A 24,806-nucleotide genomic window follows, 5' to 3' on the forward strand; every position below is an offset into this window, starting at 1 on the left:
CTGGATCAGCCCTACCTTTAGAAGAAAGGATGTGAATGATACTACACCAGCAGCGTAGACAGCGGGCTCTTGTTCATCAGATACATATCGTTGCTTCACTGAATCAGTGAAGATTTCTTTTAGCATTTTCATCTCAGTCAGCTGTCCTATTCAAAGGCATCACTCACCTGCTGTATATCCCTGTGAGTAAATCGTGCTCCTTACCTGCTCCAATAAAAAGATGAACTCTGCTCTTGTTTCTGAACAAACTTGTAAGAATACATCTAGACCTGTGTGCATGCAATGTACAGAACTGAAAAAAAAAAAAAAAAAAAATCCCTATTTTATTTCAAAACCATCTTGGAGGAGGAGAGATTCTACATGTTAGATAAAAGGAATGGACAGTAAGGAGATTTGTTTTTTTTCAATATGGTCGTTAAATGCTTAAAATAAACTTAAGAGATTCTGCAGTTAGAGAACTAAACTCTGTTTTTTTAAATCAAAATCTGTATCATTCATTTATTAAACATAATTAAAATGACTTCTAAATTAACATACATGTGTCTGACAATAGAATTTCTGGGCTACTTACGTAAGACGCATCGTGATGTCCCACACTCAGCCTCATCTTGCTTTCAGGAGCTTGAGTCTTTGACGTGGTATGGAGGCTAAACCAGTTAGAATCTTGATGTCTTACCAAGAATATCAAAGAGCTGGTAGTGAAGGATTTGATTCTGCAGGTCACCAGCTTGCTTTGTATGCACCGAACATCACACGGTGGCAACATCTGGGGCTGACTTAGATGGCTTGTAGGTAGAAGCCTGTATGCTCAGTTAAACACTCAATGACTTTTTACAGTAAAGCTGTATCTTAATGTAACTAATTGTCTTTAATCCAGTTATGTATTTTAATTTTCAACTAGAAGCTGTTGATTCAGCTTTCCAGATGCAAAAGTGTCCATTGTGCTGCTATTGCCTCTAAACAACCAGTATGTTTTTCCCTCCCCTCAACCACAATTTGGAACAAAAGAAATAATTTCCCAGTTTCATGGACCAGTAACAGTTGAGACAATCATTTTATGCAGCTAAATTTATTCTCAGAACAGATTACATTTAAATGTGGAGAAGTGGTCAACAGCAGGGAAAATTGTCCTTTTTGGTGTCAATCAGGTGCTTTGCGTAAGACTGAGCTCTGCTCATAAACAGTGGGTGTGTTTCCTTCTTTCTTACTGCTGTTAAAATAAATCAAACCTGCTTTCGCTGACTGTACAGCACAAGCTTTAGCAATGTATTAATTAACCTGCCTAAGAAAGGAGTAATGGGATTAATGGTAGTGCTGAAAGGCTGAGCCCATATTAGCTGTTGAAATGACAAAGTTCTCTTTTCCATGGGTGATTTGCTAACAGTTTTAGATCCCTAGTCACATCATCTATGAAATGCTTGATAAAATTAAAAGAACAGGGATGTAGAACTCTTAGTGACACAGAACTGGCATAAGCTATTAGATACTCCACAGCTTTTCTTCCTCTGTCATGAAAGGGCATATTGTTTCAATAGGTACAGGTGACTCTGCACACAAAGTATACGACTACGAGCTCATTTTACTGTGAATGGATTCTCTGCCCTTCCGTGCAATTTTTGTTATTCCCATTTAACCACCCTGTAGGTGGCCTCCGTAGCCTTCCATCTCCCACACCCCCTTGCTCCCCTTCAAATGAACTAGTAAGTGGCTTAAATAAAACCTACAGCCAGCACTGCAGATTTCAAAAGAAAGGCTTTTATCTCTAGTCGTTGACTGTGAATATAAATCTCCTTGCTTCTGCAAGGGAGCATATTAATGACTTGACTGACATGTGATACTCACCTCTAACTTACTACTTGCATTGAAAAAATTAAGAAAGTAGCTTTGCTTTACATGATTTTTCTACAGACTTCAATAAAAATGTGACTACAAATAATTACAAAGCCTGCCTTTTTTTAGGCAACCTACAGTATACGGTGTGGAGAATGTTAGAAGCGCACATTCAGTAAAGACAATACATCAACATAATAATGCAGGATATTTCAGTAAAAATAGAATAAATAAAATAAAAATATTTTAAGCTGTATTTAACAGGTTAATTTAAAATATGGCATCAGACATACAAGGCATAGTGAACATGGCTGCCTGCCTACAGAATCACTAGGTATTATAAAAAAAATGCATAGATAACTGAAGGGTCACTATAACATCAACTAAAGCAGTGGCAGTTGCTCAAACACACATACCCTGTACATACTTTTTTGGCCATGGTAAAAAAGAGTGTCTTAATATAGTGTTTAACAACAGATAACTGGCTTTGCAATATTAGGCTCTGATTCTGCAAACGCCTGGGTGTATGTTTAATCTTTTGGAGAATAAGGAGCTCTACTGAAGCAAAAAGGCCACATATAGTCAGACCATTAAGCACACTACTTAAATATTTGCAAAATCAACAACATTTTGTTAACAGACACAAAACTCTTAAAACATATATTGGCAAGTGACCTACGGCTTTTCATCTTTCACCTTTCTATCTTCTCCTCAGCCCTTCCTGCAATTGCACACTTTGCTAGTGAAAGCTAACCAGATGTTCACAGCCTTGACAACACCAACGTAGAAGAACCTTTACACTGCTGTTTGCTAAGTGCTGGTTTAGTTTAAAGAGAGTCTGGATCTCTCTTGGGGAGAATCAGCACTGTGCAGATGCAACTACAAAATTTAATTATACTGTTTAAAATTAACTGCTTTAGAACAGTTGCAAATCCCAAATCCTGGCGTTTCCAGCCGGAACTTTAAAAAGACACTGTCAAAGTATTTTCTGTAATTTAAAATAAAATAAAGTCAAAGTTTGAATCACTAGCACGATGATGAATAAGGAAACTTTTCTCTCTTGACTTCACGATCCTACCTAAAGGTACATTGTTAGCCGCCACGTTTTGATAGGAGTCATGATAGGAAGTGAGTTTTGACACTGCTCCTAGCAGACGCCACTGGGATCAATGCTAGAAACTAAACAAGCATGTATGCAAGCTGCCGTCTCCATGCTTTGAGATCTGGCTTTGTGGTCAGTTTAAACCCCTGGTACTGCGGAAAGGGGTGGGTTTGTCTGCATCCCCTCACCTCCGGTTCTCCCTGTCCACTTGGCATAAGCAGCTTCTCCTCCAGCTGCACAAGCAATGGAGCTGGTGCAAAGGAGGCAGCAGGAATGTGAGCCTTGCGAGGGGATACAATTGCTTCAGTGCCTGGGGTGCAGAATCACGGTCATAAAGAGATTTGAGATGGGTGGAGGATGAGCTCTTCAGTGGGTATTCTAGAGAGCTAAATTTAATTACAATAGTTGCATAGCTAGCCTTCACCTGACACTTGCTCATACATCACGCTGTGTTTAGTTTAATGTTTTTTCTGCATTTTTCAATGCAGAAATTTCTTGACTCATCGTTCTTTTCCCCTTGTGTTCCTTAGTTGCTTTGCTCAGGTGTTACGGTTAATTTCTTTAAAAAAGGAAACAAAAAGAAAGTAGTTTGTTTATAACAGTCTCTTGCATAGTAAAATAAAAAAAAGAGTTCTTGTAATAACAGCTTTGCCCATGTTCTTTTAAAATTACAGTATCACCAGATTTGCAGACCTGGGAGACAGTTACAGTTTGGAACATATCTATAAACGGAGGCAAAACATTTTTAATGCTAGCTAAAAATATCTTTAATGTTCCATTTCCAAAATTTGTACCAATCGGCAGGTCTAGACAGAAGATGGCAAAGGGAGAGACTCAAGATGCATAACTGCATCTGAAAATTAGCCTGAGGTACAATTTGAGGGGACAATACTGGGCTGACTTTGTCAGGGTCTGCAGTAGTGTGTAAATCAAAGCAATTAGATGAAGCCTTCAGAGCAAAAGCACTGAAATCAAATTGTACCACCTGAAGCACTATCCTGTTAGAAAACAAACTCTCTTCTTATTTTGTCACAAGAGCATTAAAAGTAAAAGAAATTTCATGGAATTTTGTAAACAACAAGAAACATGATTGTTCTTTTTGTGGCACGTTAAGTATTCAGCAACAAACTCTGAGGGGAAGGGGGAATTGTGCAGCCAGACGCTGAATTGAACATTTCATCAAACACTTGTATGGAAAAGGTATGGAATATTTTAGTCTCTGTAAGAGTTGTAAGACAATAAAATTACTGACTAGTTCTTTCTTACTCCTGATTGGTTTGAGCCCTGCGTGAAAAAAATGGTATTTCTGATGAATTAATGACAGATTTAGGAGAATAAATTTAACAGCCAACAGTTGCATTTGTATGTTTAAAGCTGAAAAGCTTCAGTGGATCACCCTGCAACTCAGTTACTGAAAACACTTCTGGATTTTTCAGCATTCGTTTGGTATTAAACACAATTCTTCTCTAAGACCATAATGTATAACCAGGAGATGAAATAATGACACCATGATTCAAAAGCATGTCAGGGAGATGTTAAAGTGGTTGCTAGACCAATGCTGACAAACAATTTAAAACTAACAGGTGCAGTTCTGTAAAAAATAAAACTTGGTATTTAATCTACAGTAATTCAATGGTAGCTAATACTTGGTACCTACTCCAGTGTTGAAAACAGAGCAAACTGCTGTAGGATTTAAGATTGGTTTGTGACAAATCCAGCTCAAGACGGTGAAACTATCAACTCAGGCATCATTCACTCCAAGGACTTTTGCATGAGTTCACTGGGAGGGACGTGGCCATATTCTTTTTTGTGTGAGTTTAGGTAATGTTCATATATTTACAACCAAACAGACCTTCCATTGCTCATGATGTAACTCACTGACAGCAAAAAAATTATTCATGCTTCTTTTCATATCACACGATGGTGGCAAGAACGAGAGAACATGCTTGTCTAACATTGTGTCGATAAGGGTAAATTCTCTGAAGACAAAGCATCAGCAATTTGAAATGGAAGGCCAGACATCGTCAGTTCATTTTCCTTAGGGTAGCTACTGTTATCTTCAGTTAAATGTCAGGAGAATCTTCTCTCTTATGCAGCTATGGCATCTCAGTGACTGGGCGTTTCTGTTTCAAAGTGTCAATGAGTGACAACACTCCTCTTTTTACGTTAGTTGTAACTCTTCTAGTCACCGAGTCTGCAGGAGGTGGGGGCGGTCGAACTTTCTGTGAAGGAGGTCTGGCTACTAAGCACTTCTGATACCGTAACTGCAACAAAGCAAAAGCATTCTGCAATCCTTACTGTATCCAATACTTTCACAAAGCATTTTAAATACACTTTTAATACTTTCTCATTAAATATAGTCCAACTTCCATTTTGGCCATGACAAACAGCCCAGCTGAAGTTAATGGGACATTGGTCTGTCAATCTGTGGGCAGAAACTGCTCATTAGCACACGACAGATACTAAATCATACCAACAGCCCTTTGAAAACTGAAAAATAAGTTTTCTGGGTTCAGCTATGCTTGAACAAGGATTATTTTCACTACATTGTCACTGGATTGTATAACACAAGTCCAAGCAAAATGTTTTTCCAGCATTAGGTAACTGGTGTAGTGAAAGAACAGATTTCTAACTTACACAGATGTTGCAGAGGTTAGGAGGGAAGATGATTAAAGGGGCATTGTTCACTAAATTGAGATTTCAAACTTAAAAATGTTTGGGTTTTAATTGATTAAATACATCAGAATCCCAATTCCTATTTTTATCTGTTCTTTCTTTTTCTGTCTTGAAATTAATGTAATTGCAAGTTTGGAAAAATGATTATTTATGGAGGCAGTGAAAAATCTAAGTGCTATTAGGTGCCTTTGAAGAAGGTCACATACCATACATGCAGCCTGAACAGCTTCTGATACATTGCCTGCATTTGGTTCACACCAAAAAACATGGCACTCAAAATGCTGGTTTCCCGTATCCATAATGAAGGCGAATGTGTGAACATCCTTGCCTACTCCCATGAAGGACAGGAACCGCACACGACACTCCACCATGACTTCCTCTTCATTCTGGTAATGAATCAAATGATTGGTTGTTACTATTGGATATTCTGTGGAACTTTACTTTCATTTTTAAGTTGATTAAATGGAGGGGGGACACTGATGCAGTATTGTGGAATTCCTTTTTGTCTATCTGCATATACCCAGCCCTGTGCTCAGGCCTGGACTGGATCTCCCTGTCTAGGCTATCACCAGAAGACCGAGGCTTTGAGCGTTAGCACCGAGCATACGTGCATTTTAAAAGCTGCTTGTTTTGTGAAGAAACAAAACAACATGGCTATCACGGCTCCAAAACATGCTCCCCCATCACTGGTATGTTACAGAGGTGTTGGTTTAGTACCTCATCAACAGACATATATAAAAGACATTCTTTGAAAGTTTCTTTGTATTAATCTCTATGGAGAGTGCTCTACAGAAGGACAGTGATGTGAAACGCAGATTTTAATATGGCTTCCATACCAAGAACAAGGTAAATACAGTTTAGAATTTAGGATTGCTACTTAGGGCTTAACCTGCAACATTTCAGGCTCAAAATTCCTCGAAAGGATAACAATGAATTTGTTTTAAGTATCTAATGAATACTTATACTAATTTATTTCTGAGAACATGCTTGGAATGGTAAATAAAGCTGAAGCCGATACAAGCAGTAAGAGCCTCTGCAGATTCTGGAAAGAAAGAAAATGCAAAATAAGCAAATGAATTCTAGTGTAAATTAACTCTTTCTACCAGTGTTTCTGTGTTCCTGGTTTTCAACACTCGCATCACGTTAACTGTGTTTTAAACAAGACAGTTTGCCTTACTCTTTCGTTGATGACTGTGACAGTAGCATCAGCAACATTCATGGTAACTGGCATCCACTCTTCTTTGCTAGAGGAAGCCATTAGACTTTCAATGGCACTGTTCAGAGTATCCATTCCTAAAAGAGAAGAAAATGCAATAATGAAAAATAAATAACTGAGTGTAAGTAAACAAAATTTTTATTTTCACGTGGTAATAAGGAAAACATTGTTTTGGACTCCTTATTAAAATTAATTCGATGATGGAAGGAAGGGTTGTGAAGTTGGTTTTCTTCATCTGCAAAAACAAAACAGGTGCCTCTGGCTTAGAAAAAACAGGATAGCATCTTGTTTAGCTGCTGCACCATTTCAGTTCTCTAGGGCCCTTCTTGTTAGTAGCAGAGCTCATATTCAGAGAAAGCAGTAGAAAGAAACTCTGCCTCCTTCGCAGCTCCCAAAATACTCTGGTTGCAAAGCACATGTTCAAATGAGGCCCTGAATATTAGATGTCTTCATGCCTGACCTGTATGACTGAAGTACAAGAGTTGCTACCCTTCGAACATTTACACTGGGCTAGCCAGAGTCCAGCCTTTAGAGTTTATGCAAGGTCCTTCGGAAGTCACTTCAGTGTTACATACCCACAGGTTTAGCTACAGGTAGCATGCCCAGGTACTGGACGTGGAACTTCTGTACCAGTTCTGTCTTTGGTGTTGGGAAATCTACTGCGTGGGAACAAAAATCAATTTCTGTTAATCAGTATTCACAGCAGGGAAAACCACTTTCATTTCATCAATAACATAAAAGTTTACCCAGCAATTGTACTCTGAAGATATTGTATTGATTAAAACAAATTTTTACTCCTTCTGACAGGAACAATTCCCAATAATTTCTAAAGGAATTAGGGATAACTTTGCATCACCTAAATCTTGATCTATGCTAAGAATAAGGTCACGTTATATTGCTGGCACATTAAAAACCAGAAAATATAGATGAATATGTCTCTGAGACATACAGCCCTAAGTTTCACTGCATAACTATGTAAAATCTGGAATCTGTTTTTAATACCATTCCTGTTAATACGTTAAACACAGTCTACAAGTAATCAATACTACTGTCTGACTAGACAATTACAGACGTTGATGTATGGATTAGGGGTAAGATATTCAGTATAAACTGGTGGATCTAGAAGCATATAATTTCCTGTAACACAAAGTGTGTTTGTTCTCCTGGAATACTTTCAAAATAGCAACTATTAAGCTATGACTAGTAAAGGCATGCAAAGGCAACTTTCTTCTACCATGCAGTAAGTGTGCAAAAGACCCTTAAGTTGGATGACAACCCGCTTGCACGCCTTGTCTTGGAAGTCGCTAAAATAGATGCTGAAACCTAGGAGGAGTCCTCCTACAGCTCCTCTGAATCGAAGTGATTAACTGGAGTATATTCTGTTTTGAAGGAAGATTTGGCCAATTTGTGCAGTCTCAAGTCAGCAGGTATTTTGATTTGAAAAGGACAATACGTGCGAGAAGCCACAAATAAGTAAGACTGCACTTGCAACACTTGGATTTCAAAATAAAAGAGGAAATGCACAAGCTGACATAACTGAGCAGGACTCCATTACTGTCAACATAACCAATAAAAATGTTTAATGTAATACAGTAAAAGGTTACAGTCAGATACAGTAATTAAAAGACAGGATCACACTCCTGACCTCTCCACCCAACATGCTCCATTTTGGTCAAAAGCAGCACCAGAAACAAAACATATCTAGAATAGGACCATCCCAAGGACACTAGCTGTAACACACAGTACCTTGCAGAGGAACGTCAAGGGTGACATTTGTCCTCTCTTGCAATGAGCTGCAAGCCATAGCTTTAGCATTCTTCCGTTCGGCCATAATCTGAAGAAGATAGTGATAACGCAGCATTGTTTTTGAAAATATAGTACAGTAGCAACTACAAGTATAAATTTACTCCTATTATAACCCTAGTTTCTGAAATCTGAAATAAGGCAGAAGCTACATGACTAAACAGGTTATTCTCTTTAAATAACAACTTTAATTTTCCTCCAGTTTATTCACCATTCCTTAACTACATGAAGAACTTAACTGGTGTCCAAGCCTAGATGAAACATAGATGGAGGAGGAAAAAAACCTCTAGCCACTTTTATCAACTGCAAAATTGCAGTGAGGAGTAATATAGCAAGAAATACAAATATTTAACACACAGAGAAGAGTGTTCATTATTCATGTTCCTCTCTGATCTATCTTCTGCTGTGTATAATTTTTCCTCCATTTTTATGTTTCTTCTGGAATTAAAAATCCCATGCAAAATACAACCTGTTCTTCCCCCAAAATGTATAATATTAGCAAAAGAGGAAAAAAAAAACCCACTTCAAAATAACCACTTTGGATGATTATTCCCTACAAATATATGACTGAGAAGGGACCCAGGGAAGCTAATAAAGGTTTTCTGAAGCTCATATATGAAGCATTGCTAACTGCTTCTGTACGCTATGACTGTTAATTGTAATTAAGCTATAAAGGTAACTGGTGTTCCAGCAAATGACACTTGGTCTGAAGATGGTTCTAGCAAATTTCTCAAACCCCCCCCTTTTTTTTTAGGTTTTATATTTTGAAAGTATCTTCTGTTACAGGGGCACATGATAATATTCCCCCCTGCAGATGAAAAACAATACACGCTAGCTTAGGAAGAAGCCCTGACTCAGCACACAGGTCTGGTGTGTCAGTTAGCACATGCCAAATGCTTCCGTGAATCAGGATTACATCTATTGCTGAATTACGAAGGAACATGCTCTACTTAATAACACTATCCTGTTTTATTCTGTGTTACTAATAGCCATGGTTTTAAATGCTTAGTTGCTCTCTTATCCAAAATTAATGCCAGGAGTTTCACGTCATAGTTACGTATGTGACAGCTCTACTCCCTTTCCGATACCCCTGTGTATAGCTACCATGGCATTTACTTGATGTTGACCTTACTGGATAAAAGCAGCTGTGGTAGGGCCCATAGCATGTGGTAGCATGGTTTTCCCTGCTAGACTTGCTGGAAACCTCTGTGAGAACTGAGAGTTGGAGGAGAAAGAGGAGAGACATAACAGGTCTAGGCTTCTCCAGTCAGCCACTGCTCCAGTCCCCGGTGTTAAACTTCACCAAGCACAGCCTGCAGCTCCCTGGCCAACCTGAGCAGCCCCCTGAGCCCGGCCACCTGTGTTTCCTCAGGCACCCCAGCCCGGACAGACCTGCCAGGCTTTGCACAGTTGCTGGGCTACCTTCTGCCTCTGCCTCAGGCAAAACTCTGCTGCCCAGAAGGTTACGGTAATGCACGCTCTGTAAATGCTCACGTTGTTTGCATGAAACATCACAAGTTTAGTAGCCATGTCTGTAGTGTTGCAGAAATGAAAAATTTTTAGACTATACAACTGGCTACAGAGAGGAATTTGACATCACTGATTCCATTCACTAACATGAAGACAAAATGTAAAAAGCAAATGACAGGCATACAGTAAATCAGCAAAATTTTAAAGCCTGAAGGTTTCCTAACTAGCTTTTCTAGAAGAGCTGTGACTCACAAGGAGGGACAAGTTACACAGGGATAACCAATAAGGTTATTCATCCCCACAGCCCACTTTTCCTGTGGTGCAAACTGACATGTTTTAAGGAAAACCAAAATGAGCAGCATAGTATTTTTAAAAAGGGGGATGCAGCCTCAAATCCACCACAGCTCAATAAAAGAATAAAAAAGAGTTTCAAGTAGATTGGTTTAACTGCCTCTCTATAAAGTGTTTCAATGAGATTTGCCTGCTGTAAAGGATGTGCTGCCTTGCTGCTGCTGCATGAAATGACTGTACAGAGGACACTCATGAACCGATCATGCAAGAAAACCAAAATTAATAACCAGGGAACGGTGGCAAATCTGGAACATAAAAGGACTGAAAAGATCAGTCCTCTCCAGTATTACAGACAACGCTACCCCACGCAGGCACTAAGATCCTTTAGCATTTGTAACTAGAGTAGCTTAAACCCCCTCTTCTCCCTGATTTTTTCTTAAGTGGGTAGAGTAATGTTAGCAACTATTTTCCTGCCTGTCCTGCAGGATAATGCCATCGAATAATACCATTCAAACAAGGTCTTATTTATTTACAGGGTTTAACATCACCATTTATTATTAATTGAAGCTGTGTGTTCTTTTTCCATTTTGAACCCGCAGCTTCTTTATTATTCAAGAAAACCTTCAGTCTCTATACACACTTGTCAATCAAAAGCACATATCATCCTCCTCAAATCTAAACGCTCACCCTCCCATTTGCATCCTTTCCTTTACAAATTCTCTACACCGTTTCTCGTTGCCCATGATATAAACTAAACTAACACTGCATACAATTGCTGATTGTATGGGACCTCTCAGGGACCTCTAAACAGACGAGTTCAGCTGACTTTAAATCCACTTGCCTTTGAGCAGATTTCGTGTAAACTCGTGGCGATGGCTTTTGCAGGTGTGTCACATCGAAACACATGACATTTCAGAATTCTTGTGTCTTTGTCTCTTGCCACATAAGCAAAGTCTCTGTGTAAACAAAATAAATTGACACATTAGAAACAAGAAAAATGAATTAAGGCATTAGAATCAGTAGTATCTCCAAAACAGCAAGTCCTACTTCAGTTTAACAGGTGTATGTCTCGGCTGTCAAAGAATAAAACACATGCCTTGGACAAAGCAGATCTACAAATGTAATAAACTGCATACCCATGAAACATGTATCTAAAGTTTGGTGCTTAATCTATATAATTAAAGAGCTCATTAGTTTCCTAACCCTGGCAACTTACTAGACTTACAACCTGTAATTCCAATTGCAATTGTAAATACATGGCAGAATTTACTCAAATATTTCATTGAAGAGGAAGTGGGGAGAGAATTACAAATTAAGACAGAAAACACATGCAGCTCTTAAATGCTAAAAAAAATCTGAGAAACAGCATACAAGATTCTAGTTGAGAAAAATCATATTATAAAGGACTGTATAAGTGTTTAAAATATGCAGATAGTAATTAGAGATCTGGTTGCATAAGGGAGATGTGAACCTGCTGAGCTTTGCTCACACTAATTGGCCTAAATTTCTGACCTTATTTTTCAAAAGTTAAATAAAGCTGCCCTACAAAAGAGATTTTGGCATTGACTGGCTATTCACCACAGCACAGTATAGCTTTCTAGCGTGGGTGATGGAAGTGTTTTATGATTATGTTTATTTGTTCTCAGGCTGTTTAAGAGTTGGAGCTCTTCTGAAAAAGTCAAAGTGCTATACTGAGTCAGGAAGAAGCCTGGCTTTGCCTGGTTGCTATCCCAGACTCTCTGCTCCCTGGTCTTGCACCTCTGCTTTTTCATGTCCTCGGAGCAACTACAGCGAGCGCTACTTTGTGACCCTCCTGCTATCTCCAGGTTTCTTTGGGACTCTGCATCCCTAGAAGAGCTATGCTGAGTACCTAACTAGAATTAGGCCAGACAAGCGAAGCTGGAGCTCCCAGCAGCCTCTTATGCCTGAAGTCTCTTTTCAGTGCCTTTCCTCTTTACATATAATTACCAGCACGATTCTAACTGGTAAAGAGACAGGGATATTCCTAAACCACAGGTTTTATATACAGGAATACTTCGGCTGATACTAAAGTCCCTTGATATCCCAAGCAGAGTTTAACATAGCATGGATTGCCAATTTCTTTGTTCATTGTAGGTGCCCAGTGAATTGAAGAATTTTGTACTGAAGTTATCCAGGGAGAACCAGAGACTGTGGCAGGCAGATAGCTGGACTTCCAGCTCTGTACAAGATATGAACGTTGACCTGTAGTTAAGTACCTTACCTGTACCTAATTCAGCAGCACTAGATTTTGTCATTAATGAACCCTTGCAATGAAAGGGGCAGTTGCCCATAGCCTGGGCTGCTCAGTGACAGGCAGAGGTTGTTCCTCTGTTTAACTGCTTTGCAACCTGAAGCCTGCTGAATAATACTTAACCCCCCCACCCCCCAACTATCAGGAGCCGAGATGTGGAAACAATTCCACGTGACAGAACCGTGCAGAAACACAGTGAAGTTGGAGGCACCTCTCCATCTCACTGCATCCCAACATGTGACGGCACGCATTAGGGCACAGCAGAGGCAGCGGGGCAGCACGTGGAGTGTGTTGCCACCTGAACCCTTCCTGCATGGGGAACGCAGCCCACGGGCTGCATCGGCTGTCGCTGGCTGCAGCACTGCCCTGCCAGCATGTGTGAGGCAGGCATCCTGGGGAGGGACAGTCACCCAATTGCTTGTGACTTGCAGGAAAAATCACAAAGCAATAAACCAGGAAGGTGCTGTCTATTACAGAAGACGCCCTGAGGTTTCCTAGCTCCAGCCTGACCCCCAAGCACCTTGGCCACAATCTGCAAGAGCCTTTTGGCATGTTGTTCCCTTTTGCTGCACTGCAAGTTCACGGAGATGCAGTTCCAGCTGGAATCTTGCTCCTGGAAAAAAGCTGATGCTTTTTGGCTTATCTGTACATGTGCAAGCCTTGTTTTAGAATGGTTTCCTCCTAGCTTAATGTTTCAAAAGCAAATTGAAGACTCCTAGCTGGACTCTAGTAATAAAACTGAGAGAAGGGAGTATGGCTCAGCTATGGCCTATGAAAAATGAGCAGCTATAGGGAAAAAAATGAAACCAAGCACCACCTAAAAAACCTTCGAGATTCTTGCCTTTTGAAATAAGCTTTCAACATTACTGATGCTCCTGAAAGATCTGCAGAGCAGGTATTTGGAAATGCTCAGGCTCACAAAAGTTCCACATAAAACGTCCTGAGCTCTGAAGAGATCTTGCTTGGTTTGAGAGCTGCAAGTGAGGAATTTCCAGATATCCTAAGCATTTGGGATTTTTGTTTTCTATGTGTTTGGCTTTAGCTGCCATCTTTTAAATGCCCTAAGTTTCAGACTTCACATTTTTGAGTCTAAATACCTTCCCTTACAAATATTTTAACTGCAATACAAAAACATTGTTCCCTTAACAGACACGGAATTTGCTACCATAACTTCATTAAGATTTCCCCCCCTTTACATGCAAGAAAAACTTGCTGGCAGTGACCATCACTGCAGGGTAGCAAAGACACATAAACAAGCAGACTGCTGCGCACACCTTATTATTGGATCAAGGTCTGTTCTTTCGGAGTGCAGACATAACAGCTGAAACCTGTTTGCATTAACTTAAAATAGCATTGAAAGCCATCTGTGTCACCATTACATGGCTATTTATTACCATTTACAAGCATCTACCTCAAATCGATATATTCCTTTGAGGACTTGTAAACAAGTGATTTATGCATTCTTTTACAAGATGATCCTAGGAAGAGCATCCTGTGTTGTTCTGCCAAGTTGCCTGCACTGCGCAGAGGCCTGTTTGAATGAACAGATACAGCCCCAGGAGCACTGTACAATACCAGGATTTCTAATATAAGGTCACCACCTTCAAGGAGTTGCACAAATACAGGAGATAACTTGCCCCTTCTGTTAGCCATACAGCTATCTGTTAGAACCTTCTTTCACTGTTAATAAAAACTAGGATGGGACAAAGCCACCAAAGCAAGGTGGCTTTGGTGGCTTGGAGGACATAACACGTTGCCAGCAATACCCATTTGTAACAGCCCAAGAAATTGTGGTCCAAACTTTGATCAGGAGCTCTGGCAATGCCCTGGCACACCACGACTGCCCCAATAAACTACCGTGCTTTGCTGTAGGAGACCACGTCAGGCACGGTATCTCCACTGCGCTGCAAAGTCCCTGATGCATGGACAACCCCTGAGGCCACATTAAATCTCACTCTGCAGATCTGAGACCCAAGCTCAACTGCAAGGATTTTCAGCCTTAAGGGAATCTGTAAGATAATACTAAATGTGTTTAGTCAGCATGTTATCTCCCAGGGGAGGCAGGACTCAAAGAACTGCAGAGATAAAAATGAGCCAAACAATTAAAACTGTGTTAAACTAAAGACTGAATTCTGTCAGGATCAAAGATTTTGGTCATAAAGGAACACAACTCATAATTATGCCCTGTAAGTGGGAAACACCTTAGATGAGAGTATTTTCAACAGCATTTTAAAGGCAGAGAGGCGGACTGGGGGCAGCCTGCTGAGTCTCATTTCTCTCACAAGCATAAATTTAATTTTCTGATCAAAGGAGACCAATGTGGAGGGCAGCGCTGACATTTAACGAGCTCGTGTGCTTTTCGGTAAGAACATTTGTCTGTTCCTAGAAGGCTAATGACAGCCAAATGAACAAGCCACCGCACAGAGCCCGGCTCAGTAACCTCTTTGAATGGCAAGACCTGTGGTGAGGGCAGGGAGAAGGAGTTTGATGAGTGTTACGGTGTGGTATCTGTAGTGGGGTGCTCCAGGTGACAAGGGGGCTCACCTGCCACTTTAGTCCTGCCATAGAAGTGCCTGCAACCCTTCTGTCCCTGCAAGAGGAGGATTACAACAGTCCTTCTGAGACAGACCTGCACCTGCAATCTGCACTTGCCAAAGGGCAGATACTGCCCACAGAGATGTTATTTTTAGTCAAAATGCAATGTGTTGATTTTCTGATGGAGCTGGTAGCGACCCTACATATAAACCACCTAACGCTCTCCTCCACGGACTGCTGCAGGACTTTTTTTTTTTTTTTTTTAATGGTTTGGGTTGGAAGGGACCTTTAAAGGTCACCTAGTTCCAACCCCCCCTGCAATAAGCAGGGACATCTTCAACTACATCAGGTTGCTCAGAGCCCCATCCAACCTGACATTGAGTGTTTCCAGGGATGGGGCATCTACCACCACTCTGGGCAACCTGTTCCAGTGCCTCACCACTCTTATAGTGAAGAATTTCTTCCTTGTATCTAGTCTGAATCTACCCTCTTTTAGTTTAAAACCATTACCCCATGTCCTATCAGTACAGGCCCTTGCAAAAAGTCCCTCCCCAGCTTTCTTGTAGGCCACCTTCAGGTAATGGAAGGCTGCTGTAAGGTCTCCCTGGAGCCTTCTCTTCTCCAGGCTGAACAAGCCCAACTCTCTCAGCCTGTCTTCATAGGAGAGGTGCTCCAGCCCTCTGATCATTTTCATGGCCCTCCTCTGGACCCACTCCAACGGGTCCATGTCTTTCCTGTGCTGAGGGCCCCAGAGCTGGACGCAGTACTCCAGGTGGGGTCTCACCAGAGCAGAGTAGAGGGGCAGAATCACCTCCCTCGACCTGCTGGCCACGCTTCTTTTGATGCAGCCCAGGATATGGTTGGCCTTCTGGGCTGCAAGCGCACCTTGTCAGCTCACGTCCAGCTTTTCATCCACCAGTACCCCCAAGTCCTTCTTGGCAGGGCTGCTCTCAAACCCTTCATCCCCCAGCCAGTATTGATACTGGGGGTTCTTCCTGAAGAAATGTTGACACTTCTACTGTTTGCAGCAAGTCTTCAGCTGTGTGGCCAGGAAAGCCCCCAAGGCTGCAAGAAATGTCTCGTCTTTGTCCCGTGAAATTCCACTTGCGTAGAGTCACCTTGAAGAAGTGCCAGAAACGCCACTTCCCGCCCGCGGGGGTGTTGAAGGGTGCCGGGAAGGCGCTGCCAGGGGCACCTGGCCCCCGCCTCGGCTCAGCAAACACTGCCTCAGTACTGCAGCAGCACACATAATGCTTCTGTCGAGCCTCTCCGGCACTTGCTCCTGCAGCTTCTGTAAATATTTCTGCTTGTAACGGTATGCATTCATAAACAAGGCAGTATAGCACAATTGCAGGAGAAAATGAAACACCAGCTAGTACATCAGTTTCAACTACTGAGAGCTAATAAAACCCTCGTGGTGGTGTTTCAGACTCACACACCAGTGTTTCACTTTAAGTACCTGAACAGCTTGAACAAAGTAAATCGGCTAATTACATGCGTGGATTGTGAATATGCATAAACCTTTAGATGATCACGGCCTGCATCTGTAAATCTGCTGAGACAGAGGAGGAAACGTGAGTTCCTCAAAACCTGCATCACGCGCAACCCTGCTAGCACCATCTGTTTTCAAATCATCAATCAAAATCAGGACGTGAACCGTCCTTCTCCCTTCTGACAGTACACAAACAGTACTACTGATTTCATTAATTCATGAAGTCACCTAGATGCCCATGCGCTCATATAAGCGGTCCTACATGGCAGCCCAGTAGCCAGGACCTGGAGATGGCAGTATGGGCTGGTGGCAGTCGGCTTCTCCAACGCCAGCAGAAGCCTTGCAGCCTTGCTTCAGACATTTGTTGGGAAAAAAAAAGCCAGCCTCCATGCTCCCTCTTGGAGAAGAAAGGTATGGTTTTGGGGATTCCTGAGTATCTGCTCCCTGCAGCATCAATAACAAAGTAAAACTTGGGAAAAGTTTTGTGTTTCCCTACACAGGAGAGAAGGCAACAGCTTCTCGTTTGTCCAAAGCCTTGAATACCAGATAAGCCCAAAGACTGCTCTCTGATTCTTCTTTCACTTCAGATCCCTTCTGGGTCGCTTCATCTGTAAACCTCCATTCGACTGCAGCTTACTTGAAGCTGATTAACATTTAAGTGAGATTTATGTGCAACCAGCCCCTTTGATAATGAAGATGTGCCGAGTAACGTGTTTGCAATAGAAATTTATTGAAAAGGGCAAATGCCTCCTCTTACCATTCTCCTGTCTTTACACCTTGCTGGGAAAACAAGGGAAAGAAGAAAGTCAAAAGCCTTTACAAAGCCCATGGCTAGATAGAGAGCTAGCACAGGGTTAATAGATCACATCCCATCCAGCTGGAGTCTTCTCTGTCTCAGTAGGGTGTGAGTGCACATGAAATTTCTGGGATTTGAACCACACCTCCTGGTAAAATTTCCTTCCACGTCAGTGAGGAGAGCAGCAAGGTGTTTAGTGGGAGAATAATGTACTTCATTGCAGAAAAAAGCTGTATATTCTTAAAACTTTACAACACAAGCACACCACTTCCATTGATACAGGATGATAGAGATGGGGTACTGCATAGTAGGCCTTATTTTTTAAAATCATTTGCACATGTACTACATGATCCACTAGTATCTTTCTGGTTATAAGAACTGGATATAAATCAGTACTCTGGAAAAAGCTAGAAAATCAGAAAAATAGGTAAGAAAATTATTTTCCTGCACAAGTGGGCTGAACAGTTAAAAATTCAGTAGAAATTTCTTAATTTTGAAAGAGTACAGGACTACAGAGAGACATTTTAAAAAGCAATTTAGAGAATTGCAAAGACAATGTAAGGTGCTAAGTAGAAAGGAATTTCATTTTTATTTGCTCTTTTACCCTCTTTAATTGGCAAATGTCTACAGTAATTGACTAAACCTTAGATAGCCATACCTATTTAACACCTGGCTAAGCATCACTTAGCTGCTCAACCCTGGATGAATATAATCACGTTAAATGCAGTTTATGCTAATGCTGTCCCGTTTGAGTAGCAGTCATAGCCATTTGCCACTATTAGGCTAAAGTCCTAGGAGACATCCCAATTAAGTACAGCCTGAAAGAGCAGAACATCCTCCATTACTTTCTCACCATAAACTTACTTCTTCAAAGGAGTGTAAAAGTGCATTAACCCCCTTTTTTTTTTTGTTAAAAAACCCAACACCCTAGCCTTGAAGTCTGAAATAAGATTTTTTTACTCTTATCAATCAAAATTAAATTGCCGCTATTTAAAACAACTATATTAAAATTATACACATGCAGCAAAATGTAAAGTGCTTTACAGATTTATGTATTACGAATTGTAACAAGAATTCTTGAACCAGAAAATGATATCCTCTGGGCTTGGCTTAAAATTGATTGAAATTCATCCAGAATAGCCTACAGAAGATGACTGTTGGTTTCTACGTACTGGTGTGACCACACAGACTCTAGCGAATGCGGGGTCACAGAGCACACGCTGCCGGGCTGCAGGGAAACCATCTCCTGAGTCATCACCTTCAGGCTTCACTTTGCTTTCCTGCAAACAGCTGACCAGCGATTTGTGAAAGCGATTTGTGAAGAAAAAAGGGGAGAGCAGCCACCACTCCAGCAGAGCGGGGTCAGAAGGCACCTGGTCGGAGGCTGCCATTCATTGGCAAGACATGAACATCCATGGGAGCAGAGTAAATGAGCGGAGAAGGAGAAAGGCAAGGAAAGTCAGAGGAGACACATCAGAAGAAAAGTGGATAAATGTAACACCAACAAGACCATGCTCTGATGGGGTTTTTCCATGACATGCAAATATTCTAGCATCACAAACAGCAGAGGAGATGAGGTGCAAGAAACCCTGCAGTAATATGTATGACAGAAATTACAGATCTTCTGGTTTAACACTTTAAATCCTTTACTGAGACTGCTCTTTTACGTAGGAGGAAGGGAACTGATTTATAGCTGAAATGAAGGCTGGGGCTCCGTTTAGTTCACTTGTCTTTTTGTTAGGCTCACGTCAAGGAGTTTGAAAAGTTAGGGAGAAAAACCTGAAGGTAAGAAACCAGAACTAGATGAAACAAACAGCATTCACACAAACTGCAAAATCTGTTTGTAGAAGATTTACCGAGGACCTTTCAACTTCCATTTCACCTACTAGATATCAGACGGACACTGAATGAAACCACTGCTTCCCTTCCACACCCTCCAAAGGAAACCCACAGCCCCTTCTCCAGGTGATGACGCCAACCACTTTGGAATCAAATCCTGCAGGAGGAGGAAGAAAAATAACTACTCCCACGAGTCTTCTCCTTCCCATTTCCCACAGATAGTCATGGTGCATTTAACTATGTGTATTCCTCTCTCCTCAGTGATCAGAGTTGGAAGAGATGTGGGGGAGAAGGAATTTCTGTAAGTTTCTGACAGTTGCTAGCAATCCTAAAAACATACGAAAACCTTGCAATTTTTCTTCACTCCAAGAGCTCCATCCCACAGAGCTCCTGCACCTCTTTTGGCTGCTCCCCAGCTACAACCCAGAATGGCAGACTTGGCCACCACTACATTATCCTGGTCATTAATTTTTAACCCAAGTAGTTAAGATGCCCTCTCAAGTGGAGACTTTTGGGAGACTTTTCTTATTTCAGTTCTCACACAACTTAAAAATGTGTTTTCCCTGCAGCAAAACACCAGTTCTGCATTTATGAAATTCTCCTCAAATGGTCTGGCATTGACACAGCGTAGCTTGTTTTTCTAATTAATGCATAAAGTTTGTAGGGCAAATTATCCCCTGCTGAAAGGCTGTTTGCTTCATTCCTTGATAACGTCACTTGCTAACTCTCAAGGAGGAGCTATGGCTACTTTGTGCGATACTCGGAGGCTTTAATCTGGCAGCCCTAAAACACACAGCCTGCCGGTTTTTCTTTGATGTCTTATCATTGCCACAGTTCTGCATGCTTTCAAAATTTGTTAAAACCCTCACAGAACTGATACGTCCGATACCCAGCTCAGCCCTTCTGAGCCCTGCGCTTCCAAGCCTGAAAGCATTTGCACGACTTTCACTCCAATTTCCTTCCTGCGGCCTCATGAAGCTGCAGAAGCCGTGCACCCAGACGCGCTTCCCACTACCTCCTCTTGCAGGGGAGGGGACAGGACTCCCGTCAGCCTTGCCACCGCTGCCTCACTGGCTCTGAGATGTTACAAATCATTTCCCTTTCTACTACCAAGGGCTATATTCCACCCCTGCAAAGGGCCACAGATTTACATTGAGGGACTCAAGTCAAAGCGCGACTTGGTATCTAAGCTCTCCAGATCCATGAGCTGTGTTAACATAGTGGGAACAGTACAGACTGTACAGCTAAGATTTATGTTCCATGCTGGTCCTCCTTTCCAACCTCGCCTCATGATCATATGGCTGAAGTACTACTGTCAGGGCAAGGAGGACAGTCTATCACATATGCCGCGGTCACCACCAAGACTGCCCTGGAGACCGCACTCCTGTAGCACCGGCAGCACGAGAGGGGCCCAGCTAACAGTATGCCACATCCAGCTGGTGCTTGGGGGTCAGATGGGGCTTCCTGCTGCTCACCAACTGCTAGACAGACACGGCAAGTTGAAAAGTCAAGCAGCAGCTTAGACCTCAGCTTGTTTTTTAAATGAACTTAAAGGAAGACAGAACTTCAGGGACAAATCCTACTAAAATCACTGATCACTGTCTTTATTGCCCCAAATTTTTCATGGTGAGTGGTTTTTTTTTTCCTTAATTGCTTCACAACATTTATGAAATATGCATGGGCAGGGGGCTGCCTTCCTACCCTGTGCTGCACAGTTTCCAAGGTAAGGGCACACAAACGAGGTAGGCTGTCAAGGCCATTGTAGTTGCTGCTTCTCCTTTGTGGCATCGCAAATTGGTGGTTTAACTCCTCAGGATGGCCAGTCCAGCATTTCTGATGAATGCTGAACTTCCTTAAAAGAGATTAATGTGTTGTTATGCCTGTGAACCTCTGAACAGCCTCTTTGGAGCAGATCCTGTAAATTTGGTTTTGACAAATTAATATTTAGCTATTTTTGACAATGCTTCTATCTTCCAGATCTAATTGGAAGACATGGGCCTTTGTTTATAAGGAATATTTAAAGATTTAATAAAGAAATACATCAAGTTGAGCTGCTCAAAGCACTACTACAGATTTAACTGAAGAAGACAGCAGACTACACTAGAACAGTTAGTCTCTCTAGTGTGATTTGTTTTATAAGCAATGCTTACTAGTTCTCCTTTGTTCTTTATTATTCAGACAGAGAACACAGCAATTGCACAGACACTACCCACGAATCGGCTTGCAGCACACTTTTGCCAGTGTTAGTCTGGGAGGATCATCACTTCCCACATGCATGAAATCTGCATTAGATTGCAAAGCCATAATCAAGAAAGTTCAAACATTTCCCTAGGCCAACGCTGCCTAAAGAATTGATTAAAAACCAGTCAAGCCTGGAAACTGTTCTCATTATATTCCGCAAAGCAAATGTGAGGAACGGCCTGCATCTCCAAACCACATTCCTTCCGCCCAGTCCCAGTGTCAAGTCCTTGCAATTTAGGAGAGCAAACAAACCCCAAATCTCATCTGAGGGATGCAATTCTATCAGTAAGAGCCTTTGGAGCGGCTGCAGCCCTTGTGCTGCAAAGCACCTGACTACAATGCCTTACTGTCTGCACTCCCATGAAACGGGAAGCATTGTAGAGAATCCCAAACGATCCCTTTGTACATCCAAACAAATCAAACATACTGGGGACAACTTTTATTCGAACTCGAACGACAAGCGACCAACCCAGCCGGATCCGAAACAAATACCAAAAATAGGAAATAAACATCGACGCTTCCAACTCTTGCTAAACTTAGCTCTTAAATCCCCTGCTCTTAGCATCCTGTTTTTATTTTTTTTTTACATAAAAGGTGGGATTTTAATACTACTTTCCTGCACTTCAGATTACAGAGAACAGCAACGTCTAAATTTTAAGCTCAAAACACTAGAAGCAAATATCAAAACCCACTGCAGTGCATGACTTTAAACTGCTCTAGTACTTGAAGGTTTGGGACCTGGGAAAAAACGCAGTAGGCAATTCAACTTGACAAATACTGTCAAATACTGTTAATAGCAAGGTGAAAAGGTGACAGAGACATGAATTAACTCACTGAAGTTTAGCTTCTGTTCACTGATACAAGCAAACCAATACAAGCATTGTTTGGTGCATGCCGAAAGGATAAACACACAGAATAATGGAAAAACAAAAATCATTTACCTCTCTCTGAATCCAGGGAAGCATGAAGAAACAGAAAGAGCAAGTTAGAAAGCACTCACGCAGACAGAACTCCAGCATATGATGAGACAGAGTAGCTGAAAGAAGTGCTGTACGTTTAATGTTCGTTGTATCTAAGTATGCTGCCACTATTTCGACACTTATTTTGGTTGAATCCTGTTGCTCTGAAGTTTGTATTTTTGGAAACATGCAATGAAGCCAACAGGCATCAGCTGAATTTAGAGAGGCAGCGCAGACATATCAACACTGGGAGGTAATCAAGCTTAAAATACCACACACAAGTCCGGGAAGTAGTATGAGGAAAGCATAAATAGACATACAAAGTGCATGAACCTTCCTTCTTCCAAAATAACACTATTTAAAGCAGACACTGACAAAACAAACAAGAATAATTCTTCAGGCTGTGAAAACCTTACATTGTTTAAATTGAAAGAGTAGAAAGATCGTCGTGACTTTTTTTAATGCCTTTTCCAAAAGCTCCCGCCCCAAGGTCACTTGGGCTCCTCTGAAAGTTGCACCCTGAAGAAGTCACAGCCTGGGTAACAACCTCACACGAGCACTGAGCTGCAGCCAGGATGTATAAAATCACTACACACCTTCACTTCTGAAGCACTTCAGCAACCACTAACTCTTGGTACGGCTTAACCAACACCCTTTCCCAAAGGCAAAGGCAGGCAGGAGAGGCACAAGCTTCCCTGCCTGGGGGCTGCCCTTCTCCGCCTTCCCGCAGAGCTGCTCTGCCTGCCCTGCTCCCTGCCTGAGCCCCAGCTGCAGGACCCCAGCACCCACCGCAGCCGGCTGCTTTCCAGGCCATGCCAGCCACCACAAAACACCAGCAGTGGGAGTTTGCGGGTACAGGCACACTTCTGGAGCCGCTGTGTGAAGAAAGCACACGGTTTCCCGTGACATTACCACAAAGGGTTAGGTGCGCTGGGGAACAAGGTGGGTTGCTGCCTGCTTCTCCCCACCCCTCCTTAACAACAGGACACCACTTCATGCATTGTATAGCATCTCTACAGGGATAATAACCATTCTCCAGAAGAGAGCCGTTTAGTTCTGCTCTCCCACCCCTGCCTCCTGCATGCATCTCACAACTTCCCTCTTTTAAGACGGGTTCATCTTCAGTGAGCATCCAAGCAAGGTTCGCGCACTGTGCACAAAAATGTGGGACCCTACACCATCCTAGTTTGTAACTGACTCTGAGGAAAAAGTAGTGGAGTGGAAAAATCACTCCGTCTCAAGTAATAAGGGCAGGATTAAAGACAGAGCACACTGAAGGGAAGGAATCCAATTCCCATTAGACATCTCACTTTAGCAAGCTCGCAAAGCTTACAGGGATTGATCTGTTACTTAGAAATGGTTTAGTGAGTAGATCTGGAATAAACACAGGCTTTCTAAGCCAGGTTTTAACTAAATGTGCATATGGTTAGCTAATGCACCCGTCCAACACAGGAGTGCAAGTCACACATGGATGCATATGTACATAGCTAGAGGTTTAATTTCTTCCTTACGTCGAGCTGAAACTTCTGGTGCAACTTGTACCTGTTGCCCCTTGTAATCTCCATGTGGCTCCTTGTGAAGAACAATCATTCACTGGAGCAACCTCTGCATGGATGTGATAGAGTCCCCATCACAGGAGGTTCTCAGATGTGACTGGGCAGCATGCTGGACAATCTCATCTGGGCTCCCTTTCCCATGAACGGTTGGATCAGATGGTCTTTTGATGTTCCTTCCAACCTGGGCTGTTCTATGATTCTATGAAAGCAGCTAAGTTGTAAAGAAGATCCGTATTTACAAATGTAATGACATTCCCAGAAATTTTACAATGGAAGTGTGAGACTTAGCCTCATTGTAAAGAAGAAGAAACATAGGGCTCTCTGCTCCACTTCCTTCCACACAGTGAACAGGGAGTTTCCCCTTTCCAATACCCAGTGGTGACCTCCCCAACCAAAACCCCGCTCATTCCTTTGCTTCAGCTACGTGGGCTTTCTACTGGGCTTTGCAGAATCAGCAAGGACTTCACCATGCCTATTGCTAACATTTTATAAATTAAGAGTTAAAATTAGATCTCAGTATTGCAAATATTGGAAGTTTTTCAAGCCTAAACAGCCATTGATTCTGTATTTCAGTGCCAATTTGAAAATCAGAATTGAAAAAGTAGTATCACTTTTACTTTCCCGGAAAATACAGTCAATGTTTCTAAGTAGTATGAGAAGCAAAATATATATAATTTTCTTCATGCATTAATCACTGGCTCTATATGAAGTGGACAAACAGAGATTAC

General features: G+C 41.8%; 1 protein-coding gene across 14 annotated transcripts in view; it reads right to left on the bottom strand.

Moving 5' to 3' along the window:
• Positions 1–486: 486 nt before the first annotated feature.
• The window catches only part of APBB2 (amyloid beta precursor protein binding family B member 2), a 200,741-nt gene continuing 176,421 nt past the window's right edge, over positions 487–24,806 (bottom strand). For 8 of the 14 annotated variants that reach the window (XM_075499973.1, XM_075499972.1, XM_075499971.1 and 5 more), the window contains 6 exons: positions 11,230–11,344; positions 8,571–8,658; positions 7,400–7,483; positions 6,786–6,901; positions 5,815–5,994; positions 489–5,196 (listed from right to left, as the gene is read on the bottom strand). In XM_075499973.1, coding sequence (XP_075356088.1) covers positions 5,029–5,196; positions 5,815–5,994; positions 6,786–6,901; positions 7,400–7,483; positions 8,571–8,658; positions 11,230–11,344 — 751 coding nt within the window. In that variant the 3' untranslated portion in view covers positions 489–5,028. Of the gene's footprint in view, positions 5,197–5,814; positions 5,995–6,785; positions 6,902–7,399; positions 7,484–8,570; positions 8,659–11,229; positions 11,345–24,806 lie in introns of all 14 variants that reach the window. The other 6 variants (XM_075499974.1, XM_075499981.1, XM_075499984.1 and 3 more) reach the window with 5 other exon arrangements.

This window comes from Mycteria americana, chromosome 4 (assembly GCF_035582795.1).
Source record: "Mycteria americana isolate JAX WOST 10 ecotype Jacksonville Zoo and Gardens chromosome 4, USCA_MyAme_1.0, whole genome shotgun sequence".
NCBI lineage: Eukaryota > Metazoa > Chordata > Aves > Ciconiiformes > Ciconiidae > Mycteria > Mycteria americana.